Source organism: Solanum lycopersicum, chromosome 5 (genome assembly GCF_036512215.1).
Source record: "Solanum lycopersicum chromosome 5, SLM_r2.1".
NCBI lineage: Eukaryota > Viridiplantae > Streptophyta > Magnoliopsida > Solanales > Solanaceae > Solanum > Solanum lycopersicum.
Window position 1 is genome coordinate 59086268 of NC_090804.1, and position 11589 is coordinate 59097856.

General features: G+C 45.5%; 3 protein-coding genes across 3 annotated transcripts; all 3 read right to left on the minus strand.

Moving 5' to 3' along the window:
• Window positions 1-415: 415 nt before the first annotated feature.
• LOC138348926 (uncharacterized) lies at window positions 416-2131 on the minus strand. Its single transcript, XM_069298528.1, has 2 exons — window positions 1616-2131; window positions 416-655 (listed from the first exon to the last, which is right to left on the minus strand). The coding sequence occupies exons 1-2, from the start codon at window positions 2129-2131 to the stop codon at window positions 416-418; spliced, it is 756 nt and encodes a 251-aa protein (XP_069154629.1).
• On the minus strand, window positions 2132-5934 carry LOC138348927 (uncharacterized). Its single transcript, XM_069298529.1, has 6 exons — window positions 5692-5934; window positions 5465-5610; window positions 5254-5370; window positions 4934-5009; window positions 2398-4876; window positions 2132-2316 (listed from the first exon to the last, which is right to left on the minus strand). The coding sequence occupies exons 1-6, from the start codon at window positions 5932-5934 to the stop codon at window positions 2132-2134; spliced, it is 3246 nt and encodes a 1081-aa protein (XP_069154630.1).
• Window positions 5935-6000: 66 nt separating this feature from the next.
• LOC138348928 (uncharacterized) lies at window positions 6001-9739 on the minus strand. Its single transcript, XM_069298530.1, has 4 exons — window positions 9389-9739; window positions 8641-8867; window positions 6397-8184; window positions 6001-6289 (listed from the first exon to the last, which is right to left on the minus strand). The coding sequence occupies exons 1-4, from the start codon at window positions 9737-9739 to the stop codon at window positions 6001-6003; spliced, it is 2655 nt and encodes an 884-aa protein (XP_069154631.1).
• Window positions 9740-11589: the final 1850 nt, after the last annotated feature.

The following is an 11589-nucleotide window of genomic DNA, read 5'->3' on the forward strand; positions in this document are numbered from 1 at the left end:
CATGAATTCCAGCGAGGCATAAATTTTTCTCGCGATGTATAAATTCCAGCGAGGCATGAAGTCTTCTCGCGATGCATAAATTTTGACGAGGCATGAAATCTTCTCGTCGTGCATAATTAATGACTCGCGATGCATGATTTCCGCGATGCATGATTCCGCGATGCATGATTTCCGCGATGCATGATTCCGCTATGCATGATTTCGCGATGCATGATTCTTCAGTGTATAAATTCCGCGATGCATGAATATTTATATCGCCCCCGTGAATAGTAACGGTAAGACGATCTCCAAATAATATATCGACTTGATCGATAATGATAAAATAATAATTGCATAACTGTCTCTTCTGAGGTAATGCATGGTCTTGATCGACAATAATCATCTTGCTTTGATAACGCAATGCAAATAACGTCTTCTATAGAAATCGTGAAATCTTCGCTGAGATTCCTGTTTGATTCACCTTTGAATCTGGCTGGATACTTTGTAAATTTCCCATTGTTGAGAATGGTTTGAAATAAACAAACACATTCATAAGCACCCTGACACAAATGATATTCCTGCTTTCAATAAAATCACTGGTTTTGGGGATAGTTTTCTCCTTCTCCGTATTCATCCATCCGAAGAATTCGGCCGATTTCGAAGCGAAGCTATAAACCTGCATCCACAGAAAAATTGTCAGTTTTAAACATACTGATCTGTGTCGATCCCTTCGGTTGTTTGCTCCTTGTCTTGATATCTCCGGTTGATTTTCCGATTTCCCGACTCTTGATAGATAAGAAAATATCTTATGCCAAAACAGATGAAATATAAAAGGGAAATTTTTAAGAGAAACAAGAAATTTTTAAGAAATAGTATCTTGAAAAAGTCACTGCCAAGTCATGTCTTGTCAGGCTTAGCGAGTTCCTTTGAGTCCGACGCTTGTCGAATGAATTTCAGAGGCATTCCGGACTTGTAGGGAAGACCCATGACGAAATTTTGAGGCCATCCTCAAAATTTCTGTCCCCGTTTAGTATCTTGCTCATCTTTCCATTGTAACCAAACAAATCGCGGAATTTTTGAGAACTTCTCAAAAATTCTGTCCCAGTCGCAAATTCGAAATGTCTTTTGTCTGACTTGCTGAAGAGGAGACTTCTTCTGGAGAATTTTTGAGTCCCTCTCAAAAATTCTTTCCCTGTTCTACTGTAAAGGGGAATAGAAATCTTACGAGATATATGACCGAGCCCTTGTGGCGCCTACGTATCCCGTTGAGGCAGGAATCAGGTCAAACGTAGTTTCCCTTAAAGGTTAACAAGGATAAAATTTACAAAGAAAACGACCGAGACCGACAAAGGCCGCCTACTTATCTCATTCTTGAGAATTCAGGTCGAACGTAGTTCAGGTACAAAGAAATGATTAAAGAGGGTAAATGGGGTGACCGAAGCCGACATAGGCCGCCTACGTATCTCGTTCTCAAGAATTCAGGTCAGACGTAGTTCGTTACAAGAGGGATAATAATTCAAATTGAACAAATACAAGCAAACAGAACGATTACAAGTAAATGAAGGAGAAAATGCAAAACGAAACTTCAAGCATAGTATCTCTTGACAACATCTGAGTTGATAGGCTTGGGCCATACAGTGCCATCCATCTCGGACAGGACCAAAGCACCTCCAGATAGTACCTTACAAACCATGTAGGGACCTTGCCAGTTTGGCGCAAACTTTCCTTTGTACTCGTCTTGATGAGGAAAAATGCGCTTGAGAACCAACTGACCAACTTCAAAATTTCTGGCTCTTACTCTTTTGTGAAAAGCGTGAGTCATTCTTTGTCTATACAACTGGCCATGGAAGACGGCGACCATTCTCTTCTTATCAATCAAAGCTAGTTGATCAATCCGTTTGCTAACCCACTCCGCGTTGCTTAACTCAGCTTCTTGGATGATCCTCAATGACGGTATCTCGACTTCAACAGGTACGACTGCTTCTGTTCCATATACTAGCAGGTATGGAGTAGCCCCAGTCGATGTTCTGACCGTTGTTCGATAACCTAGTAGAGCATATGGCAATATTTCATGCCAACCTTGCTGTTTGTCAATCATCTTCCTCAAAATCTTCTTGATATTCTTGTTGGCGGCCTCTACAGCTTCGTTCATTTAAGGGCGATAAGCAGTGGACCTCCGGTGAATAATCTTAAATTGTTCACATATCTCTTTCATCAGATGACTTTTGAGATTTGCACCGTTATCAGTAATGATGAATTCTGGAACTCCAAATCTGCATATCAGATTATTGCGGACAAAATTGGCTACCACTTTCTTGGTTACCGACTTGTAAGAGGCTGCTTCCACCCATTTGGTGAAATAATCAATGGCAACCAAAATGAATCTGTGTCCATTAGAAGCGGCCGACTCTATAGGACCGATGACATCCATTCCCCAAGTTACGAATGGCCAAGGTGAACCCATAGCATTAAGTTCGTGAGGTGGCACCCATATCAGATCGCCGTGCACTTGACATTTGTGGCATTTTTGCACGAATTTGCAACAGTCATTCTCCATAGTCATCCAGAAATAACCAGCTTGAAGAACTTTTCTTGCTAAAGTAAGCCCATTCATGTGTGTACCGCAAACTCCAGCATGTATCTGTTCAATAAGTCTCACAGCTTCAGCAGCATCGACACATCTTAAAAGACCGAAATCTGGAGTCCTCCTATACAGGACTTCTCCATTCAGAAAGAAATTGAGAGCCATACGACATATCGACTTATTTTGATTAGATGTAGCGTCTTCTGGATATGTCCCAGACTCCAAGTACCTCTTTATGTCAAAATACCAAGGCAAACCATCTAGTTCTGATTCAACATGTGAACAATGGACTGGATGTTCCTTCAAGTATATATCCAGCGGGTCGATGTAATCAGTATCCGGATGTTTGATCATTGAAGCGATGGTGGCAAGAGCATCAGCTAATTCATTCTGTATTCTGGGAGTATGTCTGAATTCGATCTTGCAGAACCTTTTGCACAGATTTTGTACGTACTGCACGTAAGGTACAATTTTCGGGTTCTTCACAGCCCATTCTCCTTGAACCTGATGAATCAAAAGGTCTGAATCTCCAATAACCAGTAACTCGTAAACATTTATGTCAACGGCCATTTTCAAGCCGAGAATGCAAGCTTCGTACTCAGCCATGTTGTTTGTGAAGTTGAATCGCAGTTTGGCTGCCATAGGATAGTGCTGACCAGATTCTGATACCAAGACTGCTCCAACACCTTTACCCTGGTGATTCGCCGCTCCGTCAAAGAATAATCTCCAACCTGGATACAATTCAGAAATATCTTCACCCACGAATGACACTTCTTCATCATGAAAATATGTCTTGAGGGGCTCATATTCTTCGTCAACGGGATTTTCCGCAAGATGATCAGCCAAAGCTTGTGCTTTTATTGCCTTCTGAGTCACATACGCGATATCAAACTCACTCAACAGCATTTGCCATTTAGCTAACTTTCTGGTCGACACCGCTTTCTGGAAAATGTACTTCAACGGATCCATTCTGGAGATAAGATATGTAGTATACGATGACAAATAGTGCCTCAGATTCTGGGCAAGCCACGTCAGAGCACAACATGTTCTCTCCAGCAAAGTGTAGCGAGACTCGTACAGAGTAAACTTCTTGCTTATGTAGTAGATAGCCCTTTCCTTCTTCCCTGTCTCGTCATGTTGACGAAGTACACATCCAAAGGCACCATCTAAAACAGACAAATACAGTAACAAAGAACTCCCTTCTCGTGGCAGAACCAATACCGGTGGGTTAGAAAAATAGCTCTTAATAGCGTCAAAAGCAGTTTGGCACTCTTCGGTCCACTTAGTCGGAGCGTCTTTCTTCAGCAACTTGAAAATGGGCTCACATACCACCGTCGATTGTGCTATAAACCGGCTGATATAATTTAACCTGCCCAAGAAACTCATCACCTCTTTTCTTGTCTTCGGCGGAGGCAACTCTTGAATTGCTTTGATCTTCGAGGGGTCAAGCTCAATACCTCTTCTGCTGACTATAAACCCCAACAACTTCCCAGCTGGGACTCCAAAAGCACATTTGGCGGGATTTAGTTTCAAGTTGTACCGATGCAAACGTTCAAAGAATTTTCTCAGGTGTATCAGATAATCCGAACTCTCGTGGGACTTGATTATGATGTCGTCCATGTACACTTCAATTTCCTTGTGAATCATGTCGTGGAAAATAGTCGTCATGGCTCTCATGTAAGTGGAGCCGGCATTTTTAAGGCCGAACGGCATTACCCTGTAGTGATATACCCCCCAAGGTGTGATGAAGGCCATTTTTTCTGCGTCTTCTTCATCCATCAAAATTTGGTGATAACCCGCGTAACAATCCACAAATGACTGCATCTCATGTTTGGCACAATTGTCAATCAGAATATGGATATTTGTCAACAGAAAATTATCCTTTGGACTAGCCTTGTTGAGATCTCTGTAATCAACACAAATCCTAATTTTTCCATCTTTCTTGGCGGCCGGAACGACATTTTCCAACCAGGTGGGATATTGCATTTCTTCTACCAGTAGAGACTCTATCTGCTTGGTGATTTCCTTCTTAATCTTCAAACTCAATTCAGGCTTGAATTTCCGAGTCTTTTGTTTCACCGGCTCGAACGCTGGGTTGATAGGCAGCTTATGAGATACGACATCGGTACTCAACCCTTGCATGTCAACAACTTCCCAAACGAACACATCCTTGTATTCGGCAAGCAGATGAACTAGGCTCTCCTTCTGAGTCTCATTCAGGTGGGTGCTGATCTTAACCTCTTTGACACATTCTGAATCTCCCAAATTCACCGTTTCCGTCTCCTCCAGATTCGGTCTATGTTGATTCTCGAACTGTCAAAATTCTTCTGCAACATAGTCTGGTTCCCCACTTTCTTCATAGTCGTCAACCTCATCGTCATTTGCCTCATTTTGCTCGTTTAGCTCATGACATGACATGACATTGGCAGGTTTGTAACTTACGTTACTGAAATCATAAACAGACAAAATTAGGAAAGTAAAATATCAAAAACAATTAAATAAACAAAGTCAAAATAAGGAGGCTATCATTTAAATAAAACAAAAAGCGAACTTGGGTCATGGAACAGGGCCATGTCGCTTTTCAAACATCACAACAAAATTCAAAATCAAGAACAATGCAGAAATGATGGGTCTCGAGCCTCTTCCGGACGACCACCGATTTTACTATGCATGAAATAATTCCTTTCTACCCAAGAGTCCGGGACATCAGGATTGGCGTAGAAGTCCAATTCTGCAGCATCTCCCCTGGTTCCGCATCACGAATGCTAGCTGGCTCGACCTCCTCCTCGATAACAGTGTTAATCTCCCTGAAAAGGCCACAGATTCCTTAACCGTTGTCTTTAGGCTCGACATGCTCCCGGACTGGAAAGGATTGATAGAGGCGGGATCGGCTTAGTCAACCCTTGATCCTTTTTCCTCTTCATCTTCATATCATAATCTGTGGGGATGCACCCCAAACCATACTTTGATCCTATAGCAAGGACCGGAACTGGCTCGATGATCCCTTGTGCATTCCTTCCTAATCCAAAACCTGGTTCGAATCCGCTCTGCAGCATCACCGTGGCGATCATTCTTTACACGGCCAGCATGGGAGTCTGTGGGACCAAGCCCTCATCGATGGCATTTACCAACTCCACCGTGTAAAAATCTGAGCTTTGCGGCGTCTCGTCCAAGACCGGCATCTGCTTGCCTGAGTGGCCCTTTTCACCCTGAATAACCAGTTCTTCATTTTTCCACACCAGTTTCATCATTTGGTGGAGAGTGGAGGGGACGACTCCAGTCATGTGAATGAACGGCCTTCCCAAAAGGAGGTTATAGTTGGTGTCGATATCCAACACCTGGAACTTTGCCTCGAACTCCACGGGGCCCATTTGGATGGTCAGGTTCACAGCTCCCAACGTGTCTCTCTGCACACCGTCGAATTCTCTCACATTGACCTAGTTTTGCTTCAACTTTCCGAGGTCAAACCTCAGCTGCTTCAATGTGGACAGGGGGCATATGTTCAAACCAGATCCATCGTCTAACAGGACACGGTTGATGACCTTTCCGCGACATATCACGGTGATGTGTAGGGCTTTATTATGGGACCTCCCTTCGGCCGGCAACTCATCATCGCAGAAGTTGATGCGGTGTCCCCAAATGACTCGGTGAATCATAGCAGCTACATTGTCGCTGCTCGTACCCGAGGGCACATATGTGTCATCCAGGGCTTTCATCAAAGCCTGTCTGTGGGACCAGGAGCTCATCAGCAGGCCCACACAGAAATCTGGGCTGGAGTCTTTTCTAAGTGCTTGACAATGGAGTAGTCTTTGGGCTGCATTCTCCTCCAGAACACTTCAGCTTCTGCTTCGCTGATCGGTCTCTTGGCATGATCTTTCTTTTGTCCTCCGAGAGCAAGCTCGTCAAGAGTGTAACATCTGCCAGATCTGGTCATGCCTTGAGCCACGGCCGTTTCTATAACAAACTTGGGCTTGGCGAGAGTCTTTGCGGGCACCAAGGCAACAACCTTTGCAGGTGTCAGAATGACAAACTCTCCCTTTTCCATGACGATCAAAGAAGCGACAACCTTTTCCAAGTCTTCCTGAACAACAGGAGTAATTCTCTTGGCTTCACGCTCATCTTCGTCAGTTTCTATCATGTTGATGTTCCCACTCCCATGATTTGGCAACGGGTTCGTGTTGACATTTGGTGCCGCAGGCTGAAGGGAGACCACTTCCTGGTCAATCAAGTCCTGGATCTTGTGCTTGAGATTGATACAGTCTTCTGTATCATGTCCAACACTGTTGGAATGATAAGCACATCTCTGCTCTGGTCTGTAGAATCTGAAATTGACATCCACGGGCTTTGGCCCCACAGGGTGGATGTATCCGGCCGCGGATAATCTTTCAAACAATTTAGTTCTGCTTTCAGACAACGCGGTGAAGCTTCTGGAGGGCTTCTTCTCAAACCTGGGGCGAGAGGGATCATACCCGCTTTGTTGAGGGGGAGGGACTTGTTGGTAATCGCGGGCGTTTAGTCGTGGAGCTTGGGTTCTGGGGTAGGGATTTGTTTGATAGTTTGGCATTGGGGCTTGGTAATTTGGATGGGGGCTTTGATATGCTGGGGTTTGTATTTGATATGCGGGGGACGGTGCTCGATAGCTTGGCTGTACATTAGCGCAGCTGGGAGCGACATTCTGGTAATGGGGAGGGACTTGATAGGCTTGGGGGTAGTTTGGATATACGGAGGGAAAGTTTTCGGGAATTTGGGGTGGATTATGATACGACAAAATATGGGGATCTGGATAAGTGGGGGCAGCATCGTAGTGGCCGGAATGATTTGATTGTTGACGGTAGGCTTGATGAGGCTTTGATAGAGGGTTGGAGCGGCCTTGGGGACGTGGTAAGTTTCTGGGGGCCTTTCTTCCCCCGTGTGAGATAGCGTTAACCTCCTCTCTTTTCTTCCGTACCAGTCCGGAAGACCCAGGTGATGCAGACACTCGGGCTATCTTTCCCGACTTCAGGCCATTTTCGATAGTCTCACCTACTTTGACTATCTCGGCGAACTTAGCGCCGATTAATAAGATGACTCTGTCATAATACTCAGGCTCCTGCACCCGTATGAACACCTCTACAATCTCCTTTTCTGTCATCGGAGGCCTCACTCTCGCTGCCTCCTTCCTCCATCTGTACGCGAACTCTCGATAGCTTTCTGTGGTTTTCTGCTTCATCTTCTCCAAGGAGTACCGATCAGGGTCTATCTCGACGTTGTATGTGAATCTGTCGATGAAATCCTTAGCCAGTGCGCTCCAACTGGGCCATTGTTGAGTCTCGTGCGACGTGAACCAGTCCAGGGCCTCACTGCACAGGCTTCGACCTAACAACCTCATCAGCAACGCTTTATGTTTGTCAACTCCCACGAGTTGGTCACAGTACGCTCTTAGGTGTGCAATGGGGTTGCCCACCCCTCCGAAGGTATCAAACTTCGGGATCTTGAACCCTTCAGGTAGGTTCAAGTCTGGGTGGATGCATAGTTCTGCGTAGCTTAACCCGGTGACGTCTGGAGTGCATTGCAATTCTCTGATTGCCCTCTTGATCTCCTCCTTTATGTCTACCTTCGCTTCTTCCCTCACCCTCCACTCTCTTTATTGCTCCTCATAATGGTCCAACTCGGAGCCGTGCACCTCATGCTCGGCCGGGACAGGGACTTGAAAAGTGGTTCTTTTGGGGAGGGGTGGGGCTATGGACGGTCTTGGGACGTTCTGTGCGGTTTGATAGTTTTGCGGATAATTTTGGGGATTGGTATTTTGGTTTAAATGGGGATGCGGTGTTTTGGAATTGAAGGCGGTGGGATTTTGGGTTTGATTTTGGGGTAGTGGGGCTGTTTTAGTATTTTGGGGATGTGGTGGCATTTGTGGAGGATTGTTTGGAAGTGGTGAGGGAGTTTTATAGGACATTGAGGCGTATTGGGGGTTTTGGGTGGTCATATCTATCCCGGACGGGTTGTGCACGGGTGTCGATGGACGGTGCTGAGTAGGATCCGAGTTGGACGAGGGGAAGTATGTAGGAGGTCTTGCATCGAGAAAGTTGGGGCCAAACCCGGGCGGAGGAGTGTCTTGCCTCCGTTGCATCTCTACCCTCATGTCAGCTATTTGCTGCATCAGCTGCGCAATAAGCTCATTCTGCTCTGACACGGTGGGCTGAGCCACCAGGAAATCTGTGAGGCTGACTTGTTCATTGTTGTCTCCCATGTCTGTATTTGCGTTTGGTCCTGGGAAGGAATCTGCGGGACCTTTTGATCTGGTGAAGTAGGGGTGATCTGCCAGCTTTATCGACACAGATCAGTAAGAGGTACCTGATAGGTAAAAACAACTCAAAGGCAAATTTGTTAGTGCATATCCGGAGTACAAAATGCATAATATCGCACAGAAGACATATTAAACACACCAGTCGCTTTGTTTGAGGATATCTTAACCCACGAATAAGGACGGAAATATATTTTGAACAAACGGGAATTTGTTTGTTCAGCGCTATCCCGGGAAAGCTGAATCACGTTGAGCTATGGTCTTCTTGCAGCTGTCGTGCGATGCCCGTTGATCTTATCTTAGTATCTCCAAAACACGCAGGAGAATGAAAATTTTCAGTGATAGGGGCCGGACTGGGAAAGGCTGCCTACGTATCTCAAAAGGAAAATTCAGGCCCAACGTAGTTCGGATTTTAAGATGAAATTTTTCATTCATTCTTTCATTGCGACTACAAGGGAATTGAAAAACAACATTGAAATTTCTAGAAGACAACATTTGGCGATTTCTTGTCTTGTGGCTGCGTCATTCCTTTCCTTTCACACCGTCGGAAATGGAGGCTTGTAGACGATTTCTTCTTCATCGTCCTCCTCAATTATTTCATGGTCGGGGCCACTGTTACCTGCTCCGTGATCGCGGGCGAGGTATTTTCCGCCCTTTGAGTTGCTGCGGGTCGCCAATTCCTCGTCGAGCGCCGCACTTCTGGCCAACAATACGGCAGTCTCGATATCTATCTTCGCCTCTTTCGCCTTTCCTTCGTGTATCTCCAAACGAAGCAAGTTCAACCATTTCTTTAGGCTTTTGGTTTCCATCTCAACCTCCTTCTTTCTTTTTATCTGCGACGCCAGATCTTCATCCAAGGTCGTGACCGCAGCTTTGTAGATCGCCGTGGCCATGTCTACCTTAAGTCCTTCCTCTTTAATGTTCTGAATTTCTCGAGTGACTCACTCGATTTTTCTTCGCACTTCCTTCTTAGTGAGCTCCGTCTGGACGTTCTTGCCTTTGTCCATAGCGTGATTCACCTTTCCTGAGACGACAGAGCGGTATTTAGGATTTGTGGTGGGAGATGGATTTTGCGTGAGAAACTTGAGACTCGGGAATTTTGGTCGGACATTTGTGATAGTGGATTCTGTAAACTCTTTGGGATTTTGGCTAGGAGTGGGCTTACAATATCCTCATTCAAAGCAACGTAACACATAAGCATTTAAATACACATAGATAACGTGTCCTAATCATGCATGGGGACCCTTTTTGTGCCAAGGGTAGGCCTAACGCATTCGAACGATGTACGTGTGAGTTTAACCAATTAAATGATTCCCCCCAAACTAATATTTAATAATGAGTAAAATGTTCGCAAAAAGAAATAGACAAACCCACGCAGGGGCTATTTTAGAAGGTGCAATAATATCAGGCCCACGCAGGGGCTAAAATAATGCAAATACAGACAAAGAAAAACCCGCGCAGGGGCGATATCCACTATGCTGCTCCGGATGGTCCCACTCCGTCATTGTCTTTTTGGTTTTTGTGCTGTTGGAACATGTACCTCAGCATGAACAGAAAACCTTCACCCAGACGACCTTTGTCTTCCAGACTCTCGTATTGAATCCTCTCTATTTTCTGCTGGATCCAGCTGTCGAACTCGTCACACCCTTGCGTCAGTCTCTCGATCTCTCGAGTGCGTCTTGAGTCTCTACGAATTTGGCATAGACCTCATTAGCCTCTTCCTTTAGCTCTCGCAATTCGGCCACTGCTTTGGCCTCCTTGTCTGTCACACTCCGAAAGCCACGCGGAATTTGAAAGGAGATATTTTGTATATCCCTCTTCAACCATACTTTGTAACACTCGTCACATCCAGCGTTGAATCGATCAGGGGCAATAGTGTCTTTGCCCATGCGCTTGGCATTCTTCCATTCTCTGAGCATCTCTGTAGCGTCGTCCACTCTGTCGTCACCAATGTCGTACACATAAGCGCCATAATACGCTTCTGTGGGCATGGTCTGTCTTCTTCCGAACTGTCGCAAGACTCGGAATGGCGCGTAAGGGCGAATTCCTCGAATGCCATGTAGGGGAAGCACGACACATCTTCGACTTTCTACGACAACTTTCTTGGATATGAAGCGGTCGAGCATCCATTGGAGGTCCTCTTCTCTCAACTCGGAGAATATCTGGGCCCATCTTCCTCTCGTTTTCCGATTATTCATGTTGGCCCAGAATAGTAAGTCGTTCAGGTCCTTGAGGGTGTTCTTGTTGTTGAGAGTGTGCAATTCTCGAGTTCCAGCACCTTTCGCCAAGTGACTGAGAATCCACCATTGGAGGAGCAGATTACAACCCTGGAAGTACCGATGTCCCTCTTTGCACTTGCCCAAAGCGCGATATATGTCCGACAATATGACCGGAGCTACGGAGTAGTACTTTGTCGTTCCTTGATTCTCGTACCCTTTGAACAGCGTCTGGACGAGTGTTATGACTCTGGTGTTGATGCTCAGGCTCGGGAAAGACCATTGTTCTCAACAAGGCTATCAAACGCCAACGGGCGGAGCTCGTTCCACTCCCTGTAGGAAATTCTAAATTTTCGATTATACGCGGCATAGAAACTCGCGTGTCCAAATCTAACGTACAAGTCCCTGAACATTACATGTGAGTCTTGACACCAATATGTGAAATCCTTTCTTAGCCCTAACCAATCCGAGATGTTCTCAACGGAAGGTTTGTTGGGGATAAACACGTCCTCTTGCTTTCGGGCTCT